This window comes from Lynx rufus, unplaced genomic scaffold, assembly GCF_022079265.1.
Source record: "Lynx rufus isolate CCGP_SWC_20201006 ecotype Redwood Valley unplaced genomic scaffold, mLynRuf1.p SCAF_14, whole genome shotgun sequence".
NCBI lineage: Eukaryota > Metazoa > Chordata > Mammalia > Carnivora > Felidae > Lynx > Lynx rufus.
Window position 1 is genome coordinate 27,704,507 of NW_025814828.1, and position 17,960 is coordinate 27,722,466.

At 37.4% G+C, this 17,960-nt stretch overlaps 1 protein-coding gene across 2 annotated transcripts in view; it reads right to left on the reverse strand.

The window, feature by feature from the left end:
* Positions 1 to 17,960, reverse strand: part of DMD (dystrophin) — a 1,630,689-nt gene that overhangs the window by 1,123,008 nt on the left and 489,721 nt on the right. For both annotated transcript variants that reach the window (XM_047076051.1, XM_047076052.1), the window contains exon 38: positions 16,119 to 16,291. In XM_047076051.1, the coding sequence (XP_046932007.1) occupies positions 16,119 to 16,291 (173 nt within the window). The remainder of the gene's footprint in view (positions 1 to 16,118; positions 16,292 to 17,960) is intronic.

Below are 17,960 nucleotides of genomic sequence, written 5' to 3' on the forward strand. Positions count from 1 at the left end.
TTCCCTATTAAGGAAACAAAACAAAACAATTTACACAAAATTTGCAGTCCTCTTTCTTCCCCATAAAGGAAGGATTTACACTTAACTACACTTATTTTCTGTTTTCTTCAGCCTTAAAATACTTCAAGCCTTGTTCATGTCTCCCTGAAACTCTCTTCTTTCTGTATTTCAAGTTTTGCTCTTTCTTTTTCTGTCATCTAGTCAAGTCTTCTAGATCTCTAATCATTCTCATTATTCTTCAGGTTACCACTCATAACCCAAACGATTTTCATGTGGCAAAGAATTCTGATCGTGAGGTAAAATTAACTAATGAGTAAAATTTGTCTTCATTCAGCTCTAGCAAGAGCCAATTTCTTCTTGGCTTCTCTAGAGACACCCAAAGAATTGTGTTTTTCATCTTCCAGGACTTTAACTTTGAAAATGTGAGAACGAGTAAAGAACGTCGAACCAACACCATGAACGCGGTCTGCTTACCCAAACAAGTAAGAGAAGCTTTCAAGAATTCTGCAACCATAAAAAAGTAGGCATGATTTTAACTTTTCCTTTGAGGCTAGAAACAACACTGTTAGATAACTTCCAGAAGACTTGGAATAAACTGGGCATGCAAATCCAATTTTACTAGATTAATTCTTTTTTGAAATCCCCCAAATAATTCTTTATTGGTGATAGAAAACCACAAACTCAAGTGTTTTATGCCACTCAAGAAATGTGACTTAAGCAGGACTATGTCTGACATTTAATTTCTAGTTCTAATTGTGTCTCTAACTAGTATATGAGTCCCACTGAAAGAAAAGCCAAACTGTGTCTAGGTCCTTGGGAAAATTTTAATGCAAAACTCAATGATTCAAAGACCTAACCGCAGTTAAGTACATAGACATGACAAAGGTAAACATCAGCAAAATGGTAAACAAACAAGTAGGTAAGTAAGGGCAGTGAGCCTTATTTAGTGGAATAATGTCCCCCCACTGCCCCCCACAGTGTAGCAGATCCTGATGGAGCTTCACCCACTCTCTCGACACATCAGTGTCACCTGGCCAATGGATAATCTAGCTAATAACTCTATGTGTTAGTCTGAGGGCTTTTTGAAGCAGAGAACAGACTACATACGAATGCAGGACACAGTGAGCAGACCTTAAAAACGACTAAGAAGAGCCAGGCATAAACATCACGGTTCTCATGCCCTTTGCCAGAAGTGAATGAGATCCACCTGTTTTATGCCTTCCCGACCTCTCTCCATGTAAATAAGCTCCAGTCCCCCACAGCAGTGGCTGGCTTGCTCATACTCAATATAGGCTACTTTCTCTCCCCTTGGAGCAACCCAAACCGGCACTCTTTTTTTTAGAACTTGAATGATTATATTTAAATAGATGTTTGCTACTATTATTCTTTTTTTAAATTATTTTTTAATATGAAATTTATTGTCAAATTGGTTTCCGTACAACACCCAGTGCTCATCCCAACAGGTGCCCTCCTCAATGCCCATTACCCACTTTCCCCTCTCCCCAACCCCACGTCAACCCTCAGTTTGTTATCAGTATGTAAGAGTCTCTTATGGTTTGCCTCCCTCCCTGTCTATAACTTTTTCCCCCCATGACCTCCCCCATGGTCTTCTGTTAAGTTTCTCAGGATCCACACATGGATGAAAACATATGGTACCTGTCTTTCTCTGCCTGACTTATTTCACTTAGCATAATACCCTCCAGTTCTATCCACGTTGCTACAAATGGCCAGATTTCATTCTTTCTCATTGCCAAGTAGTATTCCATTGTATATATAAACCACAACTTCTTTATCCATTTGTCAGTTGATGGACATCTAGGCTCTTTCCATAGTTTGGCTATTGTTGAAAGTGCTGCTATTAACATTGGGGTACAAGTGCTCCTATGCATCAGTACTCTTGTATCCCTTGGGTAAATTCCTAGCAGTGCTATTGCTGGGTCATAGGGTAGATCTATTGTTAATTTTTGGAGGAACCGCCACACTGTTTTCCAGAGTGGCTGTACCACCAAACCATCACTCTTAACCTCAAAAGTTTTATTAACACCAAAACCAATCCTTAACCATTCTGACCCCATAGATAGACTAACGGGTAAAAAAAATGAACCGGAAAATCAATTCATGCTTTCAAAAAAATATGTAGCCTGTACGCTTTTTGAGACAGGGTGAGTGTAATGGGATACACAGAGGCAGAGTAGAAGAGAAGAGAGAATATTCAATAAATCATTAAATACCAACTAATGTTAGGGTTCAAAGGATAGGTCTTTAGGAAATTTGAATTCTAATTTAATTGAAGAATAATTTCCAAGCATTGGATTCTATGTAAGTATACAAAACTAGTTATTAACACGAAGGTGTATCTAATCCCAAATAGGCTTATTTTTCACACAGTATTAACCCATATAAACATCAAATATATTTTATATCAAACATAAATTTGATAGAGTCCCTTCCTTGCAGTTGAATTCTGTGGCTTTTTCTTTTATTTGTGAGAAAAGCATGCTTTCCTTGTCGAAATGTCGGCTTGCATTACAAAATACTTTATTATGTGCATTGCAAACCTCCTTATTTACCACAGCTAGACAGAGACTCCTTCTTACTTTGTCATGCAGCTGCTTGTTTTTAAACAAATTTTGCCAAGAGACATAAACCAGATGGCCTTCTTCAAGGCTATACTCTGAGCCGTGATAGTCAGCTTATGGTAGTTTCAAGCAGCAGACAGCTGGGTATGGAAAGTCATGATGCTATTTGGAAATCCAACTACCAAGTGTGCCGAAGCACAAGGAGACTCTCAAGTTGGTAAATAAAACTGTGACTCCAAGTTTGTTTCAGTATTCTATTTTTAAAGGGTCTTTAAATTTCTACATCATAATATTACAGGAGGTGTTTTTTATCGTTGTTGTTTTGTTTTGTTTTTGTTTTTGTAAAATAGAAAAACCTCCAACACCCTGGATTAGAGATAAAACCTGTGAAAAAATGGATTCAGGATACATGTTCAACTGGAATCAACAAGTTGATTGTAGGCTGTCGGTTGGGTTTCCCCAGAAAGTTATATTCTACAAAGGTAGTACAGTATTTTAAATTGTTATTCCCAATTCTATTCTGTAGTAGTATTATGTATCCTCACTCTTGGCATGGCTTCATGGTGAGCAATGTATATTCCCCTACTTCTAGGTTTGGGCTTGCCATGGGACTTGATCGGACCATTGGATGTGCAGAGAAGAGACAGTGTGTCAGTTCTAAGTCAAGGTCTTTAGAGAATCATATGGTTCTGCTTGCCATTTTGACAGTTCTGAACTCTGCCCTGGAAGAATATGCCCCAAGTATCTTCTGCCCTTCCAGCCTGGGCCCCAGAATGAAACGAGTGGATCGGATCTACTCATTCAACCTACTATCCCGCAGGCTGAAGTAGGGTTGACTCAAAGCAGCCCTGTAAGCATGAAAATAATGATTTATTGTTAATTCTGGGTGTGTTTGTTAGACAGAATTATTGTCACAGCAACTGACCAATACTGGCAAACTTTGGCAAGGCCCCAGTGGACAGCTACCCTGGGTTCCTTCTAAATTATTGTAAGGTGGGGAAAAAGGACATGGGACAAATACAAGAGTTGGTATCTATGTCCTAATCATGAAGCTACTACTTTATGGAAGGTACCCATAAAGATTATAGAATTATATCTCTGATTATCTAAGGATTACCTTAAAACAAAGGGCATGGAATGACAATCCTTAGTTTCTACTGTTATCTTTGAATATTAGAGAAGCACACATGACAGAAATGAAAAAAAGCAATAAAACAAGCAAGAAATTCAGGAGAAGGTACATAAAATTCATCTTTTTTGAAAAAAAAATACAGCTTACATTTACTCAAATATACAAATTATTTAAATATTGAGAATTTTGAAAATGTCCATATAAACTGTTATTTATTTTTCTAAGTATCTATCCATTTTAGGAAACCACATAGAATATTTTAAAATGTGTTGTTTCACGCAGAAATCTCTCAAAAACCATTGTTTTAGCTTGTACTAGGCAGTTTTCCCTTGAGGAAACTGAGGTTTTTCAAGAGGACTTTGAGACAGTCCATGGATAAACTAAAACTAATAAGAAAATAATTCTTGTGAAAATCGCCTTATAGGCAAAAATTTGCATTTCTCACAGAGCAAACAGATTTTTAATGTGTCAGAATTTTTTAATGGCAACAAATTCTGTCCTCACTCCCCACCCGCAGAAGAGCAGAACTTAAAAACAAGTAAGACAGCTCACAAAAAGTTTGCTGACTTCTATCAGGAGGATACATTGACTTTAGTGACTAATGGGTATATTTTTCTTTAGGAGAGACTGTTCATTTCTCTCAAATACCATAAAGAACATATTGAGATCTCATATTATTCATATATTGCTATCCACCCTTCAAAGTCCTAATACAGTATTATTATGGAGAACTGAAAGCAAATATGAGGAAATTTACCCTACAGAAATATTTTATTGAATAAACTATAATGGGAATGAAATTCTTCTTAACCAAAGAAACAAGAACCTTATTCATTCTAAAATATTGCAACTTTTGAGTGAGCAGTTTATCGTTTACATTTAAGGACTCCTCACTTACAAAAAATGACTATGTATTGAGCAGCTATCATAGAAGTATAATGTGTTTGGCTTGGGCGTGATAGGAGGTGTATGGCAGAGTTTTTACTGTATAGAAACAAAAACTCTGTTGGATGGTACAGAGTTGCACACAGTGATGTAAGACATTTACATTCATGATAAGCACCTATAAGAGAGCTACTTAAACAGAGTTCTAGGAACACAGAAACTGGAATAATTGAGACCAGCAAAGTATTCCAAATGGTAATATTTGCACATGGTCATGAATGAAGTGTAGGGCTTTGGCTGCAAAAAAAATAAAAAAAAATTAAAAAAAGGCAGTGTCCCGCAAGCACTTGAGAAGATCCTTTATCACTTGACTTTGCCAAGCAACTTATAGAATCACAATCTATTTCTCTAGAGATACTGAACATGAAGATACTGCCTTCCAAATATTAAACACTGCTTTAAGACACTGTGGTTTCAGGCACAAGAATTTTTATACATTTTTATATCTATCCCTGTTGCTGCTACTGAATAATGACAACTGGAAGAGAGAACACAATTGTTGAGCACAAGAAATCCTCTGTGAAATGCATAAAAGAGAAGGAGCGCAGAAGACAAGAGTTCATAACCTGAGTCAAAATACACGTTCTGCCATATTCTTCCTATGTACGCTTGAGGCAGTTATTTGTGCCCTCTACATCTCGAGCTCCTCGTCTGTAAAAAGATCTTTAATCTTATGCAAGGCCCAGCTCCCATGTCCAGAAAAGGTAATGTCCTGAAATTTCAGTTCACTGTCTTTAATTTCTGCTTTGGTCTTACATCCTTATTTTTTAATGGTTATTCTCGGTGCTAGTGATCTAACCTGCTATAATTTACCAATGACCCAAATTTAGTCAACATACGTAGGGAATATATAACCCAGGAGCACTCTGGCAATTAAGTTACCATCTCTCTTCTTGGCTAAGCATTGGTTTTGATGGGAAGAGGGGAAAGTGTGAGACAAAAATTGATTAATAAGAAAATGTTTTGAGAACATGGAGGGCCAGAACAGGCTGGTGTTGGGCAATGATGGAAAACTTCTACTTTTATATTAGCAGAATTCAGGAAGCCAGAGTGAGATGTTACCTGAATCAGAGTTCATAAAAGGACGAAAGGGGAGAGGAAGGAGATTAACTCTAGTCTTAGCTACCTTTTTTATGTATTTCTTAGGACTGCTTAAAATACAAGACAAAATACACTTTTTCTAAGAATACATTGAAGATTGTTAGTTCTCTTCCAATATCCATTCTGTTTTTCCATAAAAGTACACTTTGTGACAGAGCACACAGCATTCAAGAATAAATATAACATTTCCCACCCACCCCTGCAGCTTAGGTGTAGTCACGTGACTGACTTCTAGCCAATGGAGTATGTGTAAAACAATGCAGTCCCAGGAAATTTCACTAGAAGACATTTAATATGCACACTTTGACACTTTTCCCCTCCTCCCTTCTTGCCTCTTTGAATGCAGATGTGGTGGGAGTTCCATCTTGCGACATGTGAATGATTGCCCCCATATAAGGATAGCTGGGCAGAAAGCAGGAATGAGCAGAGCTATTATACCTGCCTTGACTGCATACTCCTCCATTTTTAAGGAGAGAGAAATATGCTTCCATTGTAGTGCAACCAAAACAAACTCTAACTGATAAAGAGAATTTCTGGAAAGATTACATTTAGCACAGTTTCGCTTTCTTCCAAAACTTGTCTATTCCATTTAGAGGGGAAAGTGTATATTTAGAGAAGGGAAATTTTCGATATGACAAAACCAAGAAACATACAGTGAGTAAAGTTAAATAGTGGCATTATTTCCCAAATGAGGCTATTCCTACAGGCATAAGATTGGTTTCTGTATTAGAGCCTTTTCCCTTTGACAATAATGAAAATACAGGTTTATTTAGATAACAAACAAGCAAACTATAGCCCCTGTGCCCTGAAGAAATCGAATCATCTATGGTGAAGAATGGAAATGTGTGTATACAGCTATCCTGGGAAACAAAAATGTTCAATTACTTCGAGAAAAAGATTCAGGATATTGATCTATGGTTAACTCTAAGATTATATGAATTTTATATCTAGTCAATTTCTTATTTGAAGCAAGTTTTAAACTAACCTCTATGTGAACTGTAAAGATTTATAAGAATCTGAAAATGCTCAAGATATAAGGCAAATGATCCTGTATGAAATGGCTATCATAAAAAGCAAATCACTCTGCAACTCTTGAATGCTTTGAAATAGCAAGAGGAACATACAGAAGATAAGCTGATAGGTAGAAACAAACTTTTATTTAATGCATTTCAAAAAGCCCTTTCATTAAATAAATACAACAGACCCCCTCCATTCAATTCCTTCACCAGCTATTCTCAACAATGAAGAATTCAGAAGAAATTAAAAGTAAACAAGGAAATAATACACTATATGTTAACTGGAATTTAAATAAAATTTCAACAAAAGGAAATAAAAATATAGGGCTAGTTTAGGTATCCAATTCAAATGGTACACCGTACTGAATGATTCATGTTTTAAACAGAATTTAAAAAATAACAATTATGAGAGAAGCACATTGTTTGTTGATAATTGGTTTGTTTTAATGAGATTGTTAGGTAGTCAATACATTAACATTAAATACCTCCTAACACCAACTATATGGGATTAGTCTTTTGTGGTTTAAAGCTTTCCCTCTGGTGGTAAAACCTACATGTAATTGGAATCAGCAGTCAAATCATATGCTTCATTTTGGGCTGCTGGGTGGAAACAAAAACTCCTCTGTTTGGCTCACAATTGCCCTCTCAGTGGTGTGCAAAGTGCAACAACTGGCCAGCCAAAGATGTTCATAATAGGTAGGGATTAGTCTAGACTATACAGAGCCTGGGCAGAAATATGAGCATTTGAACAGAGGAGCATAAAATAGAAGGTAATGTGCAGGAGGGGGGAGACCCAAAACGGAAATACGCAACAGAAAGCAGATAGGGCAGAGCAGATAGTGTAGAGGTGAAGTGTGGTGAAGGGCGGTCACAGAAGATGGCAGGTTAGTAAGAAATTTGCCTTTCTGAAAGTTTTGATGATTTATGTTTGGCGTGTATGAAATGTCAGTACTGTCAGATTATAGCTTTCATCATCATCGTCATCATCATCATCACCATCATTATCATCAAAGGGTATTTATTGACCACATGTGCTGTACTGGGCATCATAGAAGCAAGCAAAACTGATGTGGTTTCTGATGCCCAGGAACCAATAAAATAAATCAGAACAATTAATACAGACAAATGTAGGCGAACAGATAATGAATAGGATACTTAACTGGGGAAAACTTGAAGGTTAACCATAAACTTTAAACTATTTTAAGATACTTCTCAAGTGTTTGGGTAAACTGGTGAATGTGCCCATGTGTCTATATTTCCTGATACATCCGTGGACATAAATGATGTGATATTTTTTATATAGGTAACTAACTTTTAAAAATGAATTCTATCAAATCAATGACTTAATAAATAAGGATTTTTTTAAAAAAGATCTTGATTTGGAGAACCAAAACAGAAACCTTCCCCTTAAGTCATAGTCTCAACAGTGAAAAAAGAAAGTGGGATACAAAAAGAAAGTTTCATTTCTTCAATTTAACACATCTTCTATATCAGTCCCATGAATGAATGCATGAGAATCCTTTCCCTGGTTGGTACAACATTGATTCTGGAATGAGATATAAAAAGACTTTCCCATGTTCAGAACTGTTTTTTTTTTTAATCTCCCCTTAATTCGCCCAAGTTCAAAAACTAAGAGTCAAATAATGCACTGGCACATATACATATACCTGGGTGGGGGAGGCAGACAGGACAGATATGAAGATTCCATCTTGCATGAAAATCTTCACATTTGGTGGAGACCAATTCTAAGACTGCAATGTTAATCTTTCCTGAGTTGTCAGGATTCTGTGTGTGCTTATCATGTATCTTCCCAACTACATATGGCACTGTGACAAATAGAAGAGGCTGCTAATGCTGCTAGAGCTGAATGTCTCATTTAGGAACAAACAATTCTGGAAAAGCTCCCAGATTATGCATCTGTCCCTCTAGCTTCCACTTTAGAGGATAAAATTGTATGGTGATGACATGAGGATTAGTATATTATTCTTTCCGTCTGTAAGTGGTGTAGGGGTTATTTACCTCACCTTGACATGAGAGAAAACTATTTGCTGAATCTCTTGGTGGAAAAATTACAAGTGAGAGAGCAAAAGCTTTTGAGAAAGTTGTGTTAGGAGTGGGCTTGAGGTGCCCGGGTAGCTCAGTCGGTCCGACTTCGGCTCAGGTCATGATCTTGCAGTTCACGGGTTCAAGCCTTGCGTGGGGATCTGTGCTGACAGCTCAGAGCTTGGAGCCTGCTTCGGATTCTGGGTCTCCCCCTCGCTCTCTGCCCCTTCCCTACTCATGCTCTCTCCCTCTTTCTCTCTCTCAAAAATAAATAAATGTTAAAAAAAAAAGGAGTGGGCTTGCAGAATTACATGCTCATTCCCTAGTCTGAATACAGAGATGATTAAGGCACTTTCTCTTCAAATCAGATTTCTTTCGTTTCTATTCCTATTTTCTCCCCTTTCATTTCTTTCATTGTCTCACTTTCCTTCATGCAGTACAAATGGCAGCAAGAGTCTGTGAGTGCTTCAACACTGTGGTCTTGGCAATAAAGGAGCTAAACAAAGGAGAAATCCCTGGGGAAGCAGCTTCCTGCTGTCCATCCCCCAGCATCCTGTTGACATGTGGCACTGTGATCCCAGCATGATGGTGGTAAATTTGGAAAAACTTTCTCTAGAACAGTAGTGCCCACATAATTATCTGGGAGGAGGTACTGGTCAATTATAAAGTGTTCAGGGGTCCACGGTGAAATGCCAAAAGTATAACCATGTGATATGCATTTCTGTAAGCTACACATTTAAAAAAAATTTGGGATTAGGTCTTTCCTGTACTTAAGAAAGTATTTATTGATTATTTTAAAATTTTAAGTGTAAAATTCATTCAAGTATAGCATACATGCAGAAAAGCGTACAAATCACAAATTCATAGTTTCATAAACTTTCTTAATAAAAACATATCAATACAAACAACATCCAGATAAAGAGATGAACCATCACTCAGGACTCCAAAATCTGCTCCTGCCCTTGTTAATTACTACTCTTCAACAAAGGACACCGTATTTGACCTTTAACCTCCAAATGCCCATTTTTGAGTTTTACAAAAATGGACTCATACAATATGTATTCTTTTGCCTCTGGATTCTTTTCTGCAGCATTATTTTTCATTACTTACTTTATGAAATATCACTGATAATAGAATTTGATTTTTCAAATGTCCTCACTCTGCTGTCCCCAATTTTTTACACTTTTTTTTTGCTCTAAAAATTCAGTATTATAAGAATCACTACTTTACTCTCATGTCCTCTTTACATCAGATCTAAAGCTCAGAATCACCTTGAATTTAACTACTTACATGTATGGGTGAGCCATCCCAAAGTATCTGACTAAATGGGATTCCATGGAGAAATACCGATTTTAAAAAGCCACTTACTTGATGTCAGATGAGAACTGTGTTGCTACACAATAATGCCATCTTATGGCTGTACAGCAATTTGTAGTCTAGAAACTGCTTTCATTTTTATTATCTCATTTGAACTGTGCTATCCTCTTAGGTTTGGGGAGTAATTTCCTGAAAATGGGGCAAATTCATTAATGGTTTGAGGGATATTAAACATGGTAGCAGAAAGAAAGTAAAGACAACAGAGTACCTGGCACTCCTTAAGTATTTGTTGGAAGAAAGAAAGGAATGTATTTCTCTAATACAAGGTGGATCTTAGGTGAATTATTTCTTTCTTTTCACATGTTTCCTGTAGATATATTTCATAAGTAGTGAGTATCCACCAAGAATTAGATGAAAACAGAATTTAGCAGCAATATTAATTTCCCATAAAGTTAAATGCTTATTTTATATATATATATATATATATATATATCCATATACATGGATAGGTATACAGATACATGAGATTCATGAGGTAAATATTTATTGTGTTTAGTATTTGTGTTTCCACAGGAAAAAAAAAAGTCACTTTCAGTATTTTGGAGATGTGAAACTTTATTGAGACACATGATGAAATTCTATTTGCCGGAAGAGAAGGTATGAAAGCAGCTCTCTTAGATAATGAGTGAGCAGTCACAAATCACTCTGGCTTTTAATTCTCTACTTGCCGTCACCTAAAAAGTAATGTCTGTTTTACTTTAGGACATTTAATAAAGTTGAGTTTTGCCATTATAGCATTCATGAATTTGGTGATTAATGATGGTCTCAAAACCTTTGCCTAAGGAATGCAAAGAGTCTAATGCATTTTCCCATATTTGTAACTTATTGTGAGTGTAAACTATGCAAATCTATTAGAGCTAAACATTCTGGTGAAATGGAAATATGCAGATGTGCTATTTAATGTGTTTGGGCAAGCCATTTAACATCTTTGTAATTTAGTCTCCCGGTAAAACAATGAAGCAGGACAGAATCACTAAGGGCGTTTCTAGCTGTAAAAATCTCTTTATTATTAATTATTAACTATCAACAATAGTTTGGATTATCGTCTAGCAAATGTTCACTCCTCTTCCCCTTCCACTGTAGGAAGAGACAACTTTGCCACTCTATTGATGTCAGGCTCGCTTTGGCCAAAGGAATGTGACTGGACTTAATGACAACACAGGCCACAAGTGCTCCATAACATCAGCATAAGCCTACAAGGGAGGTTAAATTTGGTCCATGCTCTGGTGATCTGTCAGGAGAAAAGCATCCCACCCTTCATTTTGGGTCCAGAAAAAGGTAGCTGACCTTAAACCAACACATATCCGGGAGCCTACCTCAGCTAACCCACGGCTTGAAACAGCTGCCCAGCTCGGCCCAGCCTAGTTCAGCCAAACCACAGGCAACTTAAACTATACATGGCCATGAGAATAAATGCTTGTTTTAAGTCACTGAGTTTTGGGGTGCTTGATACCACTATATTAGGGTAATAGTTGACTAATACACTATCATACAATATACCAATATAGCCCTTCTTACTGGCTCAAGGGTTAGCTTATTAAAAGATTCAGGACATTTTTGTTGAGACCCAACATGAATGCTGTACGGGAAATGTGTTTATGCATGTATAGTTTTTGATCTCTCCAAAGATTCAATAATCTACCCTTGTATGAGCCTTGGTGGGAGACATGACCTAACACTACAATGGAATCCAAACTCCAGCTATTTATTTTCCCTTACCCGTGGCAGTTAGAGCCTACTTATATGACCTAAGCTTGCTTTACAACAGGAGTTAGCAATTTAAAGCCTACCAGGAAAATCTGGTCAAGCAACTACCTTCGTTGTCATTTTAATGTTTTTAAATTATTTATTTATTTTGAGAGAGACAGAGAGAGTGTGAGCAGAGAGAGGGACAGAGAGAGAGAGAGAGAGAGAGAGAGAGAGAGAGAGAATCGCAAGCAGGCTCTGTGCACAGAGCCTGAAACAGGGCTCAAACTCAGGAAAAGGTGAGATCATGACTTGAGTCAAAGTCGGATGCTTAAGCGACCAAGCCCCCCAGCACCCCTCAGCCACTTATCTTTGCAAATAAAGTTTTATTGGAACAAGCCATGCCTATTATGTATCATCTGTGATTCCTTGCACCCAACAACAGCAGACTTGTGTAGTTGTAAAAGAGATTATAGGGCCTGCAAAGACTAAGATATTTGCTAATTGGCCCTTTAGAGAAAAAAAAAATCCATCCTCTGCTGTATCAGATGATTCTGTAAGAAACCTTAATTCTAAAGTTAATGACATGAAAAGAAGTAATAATTTAGAAGATACTTTTTGGCAGGGATAGCCACAAGCAATATCCATTGGCAGTGGTACCTCTGGTGCACCAGTGGACCATGGCTATACCAGCAGTTTAGAATTCACATTCATCTAGTAACTTGATGCTAGATGTGTTTCTGGAAGCCTCTCCTGGTCTACCTTGATGAGTTTTAAACCTAGATTTCAGGTCCTTCCATCGATTCCATGAGCTGCCTGATATGCTTCCAATAAATTAGATAATTCTAAGGTAACCAAAGTCACTTTCTGTTAGTTGTGACTCAGAACCTTGAATGGTCCATACACCTTGCTTTATTCCAGATTCTGAGTAAGATGTCCCTATTCCACTCCCCAGGGATGCTATTCTAGTCATCTGGCATAGCTCATATTTATTAGCCTATATTTTACTGCCTGTTTGTCCAATTTCTCTCCAGGAATGGAGACTTCTTCAAGCAGGGACTAAATTTAGTAATCTCTACGTGGTGCTCAGGAAAATGGGAAAAATATAAGAATGAATTAGAAGGCATAAAGACTACCAGAGCCAAAATGCCATCATTTTTATCATCAAAACTGTCAAGCTTAATTGAGTCATTATCATGTATAAGCAACCCACTAAGCACTCTCCATGCAATGTGTCACTTAATCCTCATAAGAACTCTATGGCTTAGAAAATATATGTATCCCATTTTATAGAGAGAGGAATTGTAAATCAAACCAAGTAAAGGAACTAGCTCAAGGGCCCATGGCTGGCCAGCAGCAGGGGCTGGAATCCAAAACAGGTTGGATTCTAGAGCCTGTGCTCATAAGCAATGACTTAAAACAGTTTTACCTGAGACTAGACTAGAAGTCAAAAGAAAGTGAAGAGCTCCTGACCAATTCCTAGAAATGGCAAGTTAGAAATTAGGATACTAATTCCAGCCACTGGGTATAAGAGAAGAATGAGTCTAATAGGGTTAGAGGTACTCTATCCTTTGCCAGACATAGGAAAGACCCTAGGTTTCGGGTGAGATTTCAGTTTACCCACTTAGTGGATTGGCATTAGTGCTTCTGCTTCTTTGAAACTCTACGGTTGGAGGTAAAGTGAAAGGGAAACCTTTGTATGAGCCTGTGGGAAGGGAATACCTAGCTCAATGGCCAAATATGACATATGTAATATGGGAGAGAAGCTTCAAAAAGCAAAACGTTTCACCTCTGCCTTAGTGCAAGAGTGGTCGGTGCCTACAAATCACAGTAGGCGCTGGCTACTCAAGAACCTTCCATGGTTCGTAGGGGGTGGTGTTGCTGATCTGGATGGCTAGGAGAAAACAGAGAGAAAAGAACAGAGACAGGAATACCCCAAGAGTCGATTGAACACCCCTAAAAAGAGGGATGGCATTGACCTCACTGCAGTAGCTGGCAGAGGCTCATAATGACTCACAGTGGGATAACGAGAAAAGGTGCACTGTGGTGGCATGCTAAGTTTGCCTTTTGCAAGTGTATACGCAGGGTCATTGAGTTTCTTTTGTTTTACCAAGACTGGCTTCGGATTCCCTGGGATCAAATGTTCTCCAGTATTTTGAGATAAACTATTAGATGATCCAGGGAGAAATAGTGTCAGATTTCTGGGAGGAAGCTTGAATCCAGACACACTACACATCCACTTTAAACTCAGTATAGTTGACCACTGAATGGTGTGGGTCATAGGGGTGCTGATGCCCTGGGCAATCAAAAATCCACATACAACTTTTGACTCCCCCAAAACTTAACCACTAACAGCCTAATGTCGTCAGAAAGCCTTACTGATAACAAGCACAATCTATTAACATGTATTTTATTTATGTATTATACACTGTATTCTTATAACAAAATAAGACTACAGAAAAGAAGATATTATTTAAAAAATCATAAGGAAGAGAAAGTACATTCATATTCCTATATTGTATTTATCAAAAAATTACCTATACAAAAAAACAACAAGTGGACCCTTTCAGGTCAAACCTGAATTGCTCAAGAGTCAAATGTACCATATTAGCCCTGAGAATATTGCACAAAATAAAATACGGCTCTTGTCTTTAAAGGAGCTTGTACGAAAAGAAAAAAAAAGGTGGGGCACTTGGGTGGCTCAGTTGGTTAAGACTCCAATTTCGGCTCATGTCACGATCTCATGGTTTGTGGGTTCGATCGAGCCCCTCATTGGTCCCTGTGCTGACAGCTCGGAGCCTGGAGCCTGCTGCAGATTCTGCTTCTCCCTCTTTCTCCTGCTTTCTCTCTGTCGCTCTCTAACTCTCAAAAATGAATAAATGTTAAAAAAAAATAAAAAAAATAAAGAGCTTGTGTAGTAGGCAGAAAAGTAAACAAACTGATTGCTATGTTGTAAGTTCTAGGAGTAGGTCACTTCAGAGCAGGTACTCTGCAGGGACAGCCACCAAGTCTGGCAATATTTGCAAATCCATAAATGGAATGTTGATTTGATATTACACTAAATGTCTAAAGAATATTTAAGTTCCTAGATTTTATAATCAACTCATAGGTGAGACCTGTAGGAGACAAAGGCCAGAGGGGACACATAATTTTTGGGAATCTTCGAATCAATTTCATATTGCTAGAACAGAATTTGGAGATGTTGTAGGACAGGCAGGGATGGATAAGAAGGCTGAACAAAAAAACAAGGGTCATGTGAAGGCCTTAAATGTCCAATTAAGTGTCTGTACTTTATAGTAAGGAGAATGAGATTCCAGTACTGAAGTTCTTACACGTCAGAAAAACAATTCTGGATGAAAAATAACTGGGGATAAAATGGGAATGATTATTAGAAATAAGTGAGATTTCTGCTATAAGTACCAGTTTAGAAACCCACTGTAGTAAAAGAAGAACTAAAATAGAAGTAAGGATATTTCAAAATGGATAGGTAAGAGAGTCATTAGGGAGGTTCGAGATAATTATTAAACATGATTCTATTTTCTCTTAGAATAAAGAAGACTGTACTGACACTATGAATCTTTAAAACTGTTTTAAATTTAAATCATTAGGACTCCATAACTTTTAACCTAAAATTTGAAAAGAAAACAATATATTACCTTCTTGTGGTGTGAGGCTAAAGAATGCATATGAATTTTTGAAAATTTGGTCAAAAGCTAGATATGTTAATTAAGGTAAACACTGAAAACATTTTAAATCAACTTCACAAATTCACCATAGCAAAAAGATTAGGGGGACTTCAACATGTTAGGACCACCTTCAAAATAGAAGCAATAAATGAAAATCAACTTTTCGCTGATAGCTTACATTTCAAACATATAAATCTAAATATCAATATGTTGTAACTATATAGGACACAGATTGGGCCAAAGATACACATTTTTGAGTGCACGTTTTTTTAAACCACTTCAATTAACCAACAAAACCTATTTCTAACATTGCGTGAAATTTTCAAAGGAAATAGTGCTCCGACATAAGGTTAACCCCAGTAGAGAATAAGTGCTAGAATGAAGCTCATTAGTCTGTTCATCAGTATTTGTTCTCACTCCACTTACCTTTTTCCAATGATAGTAATACTTCTCCCTTCTCGTCCTCCCTACCTTTCCATGGAAAACACTGGAAAGAACTCTAGAGTTCCCTGAAAATAAGTTTATAATTCAGGAAAATAAAAGTGTTACCTACCCTTGTCGGTCCTTGTACATTTTGTTCACTCTTTCCCATTGGAAATCTAGCCGTGAGAGAGCTTCCTGCAGCTTTGCCCTTTCTGCAGGAGTGGCACTGTGCAAGGCTGCTGTCTTCTTATTGTGAATGATGTCAATCCGACCTGAGATTTGTTGCAGGCTGTCTTTTATGTTCTGCAATATAGAAAATTTGAAACACTTTCAGAAATGAATCAGCTGTCTATGTAGAGGAAAAAAAAAAAGAAATTTATAAACCCCAGAAATAACAGTCTTGCGATTCTTTATTTTTAGTGCTTCAAGTTTTTATTTAAATTGTAGACAGTTAACATATAGTGCAGTATTAGTTTCCGGAGTAGAATTTAGTGATTCATCACCTACCTATAACACCCAGTGCTCATCGCAACAAGAGTCCTCCTTAATGCCCATCACCCATCTAGCCCGTCCCCCCACCCACCTTCCCTCCAGCAAGTCTGTTTGTTCTCTACAGTTAAGAGTCTCTTATGGTTTGCCTCCCTCTTTTTTTCCCTTCTCCTATGTTCATCTGTTTTGTTTCTTAAATTCCACATAAGAGTGAAATCATATGGTATTTGTGTTTCTCTGACTTATTTCACTTAACATAATACGCTCTAGTTTCATCCACATTGTTGCAAATGGCAAGATTTCATTTCTTTTTTCTATGGCTGAGTAATATCCCATTGCATATATACCACATCTTCTGTATCCATTCATCAGTCTATGGGCACTTGGTCTCTTTCCATCATTTGGATACTGTTGATCAGTCTTGCAGTTCTTACTTACTGACTTTTTAAAATCATCATACCTGAAGCCCAGTGATTTCAACATGCTCAGATTGAGTACGTAATTCACAGTTCTCATCTCAATACAATTGAATCACTCCCTTCATCTTAAAACTCTATCTTCATTTGGCTTCTGTAACCTGAACTCTGATGGTTTTTCTTCTACCTTCTTGTCCACTGCTTCTCAGTCTCCTTTACTGAATCTTTCTCTGACTGACCTCTTAATACTGGAGTGCTCTAGCTTCGTTGTGACATGTATTTCCTTCTCTATCTATACTCCTATTTGCTCACATGACTGTAAATACCTTCTATACAATGATGACTCCAAAACTTTTATTTCCAGCCCTGACCTCAACTTGGAAAAGAGAGTCACAAATCCAACTGCTTTCTTGGCATGTGGATGTCCCATGAACATCTCAAACTTAATGTAACCCCAGCCAAATTGTGAACTGCACCCCTTTATCCTTCTCTCTTAATGGTTTTCCCCATTTCAGTAAATGACATATCAATTAATTGTTATTCAGGTTGACAACCTTAGAGGTATCCTTGACCTTTTTTTTTTTTTTTTTAGTCTCCAGTATGCAAGTTGTTAGACAATCATGTGGACTCTACTTCCAGGACATGTCCAGAATTGGACCCCTTCTCATTACCTCCCTTGTTATAGCTTTGAGCTAATCTATGATTGCATCTTATCTGGATTATTGCAATGGCTACCTAATGAACTTCCTGCTTCCAGTCTTGCTTCTCACCTAGTCAATTCTCCACACAAGAGCCGAAAAGATTTTTTCACAACATAAAGCAGATCGCATTTCTCCTCTGTTCAAAATCGTCTAATGCATCTTCATCAAACCCATCATCTTTACCATGGCCTACAAAGTTCTAAATTACTTGGTTGTATGTTGTCTACCTTCTAATCTTATCTTTTCTTAGTCTCTATTGAGTCTAGAACATTTCAGCCTCATTAACCTTTTTGTGTTCAAGTATGCCAAGCATTTTCTTGCTTCAAGGTTTCTTGGTGTTCAAGGTACTTGCTGTTCTCTCTGCCA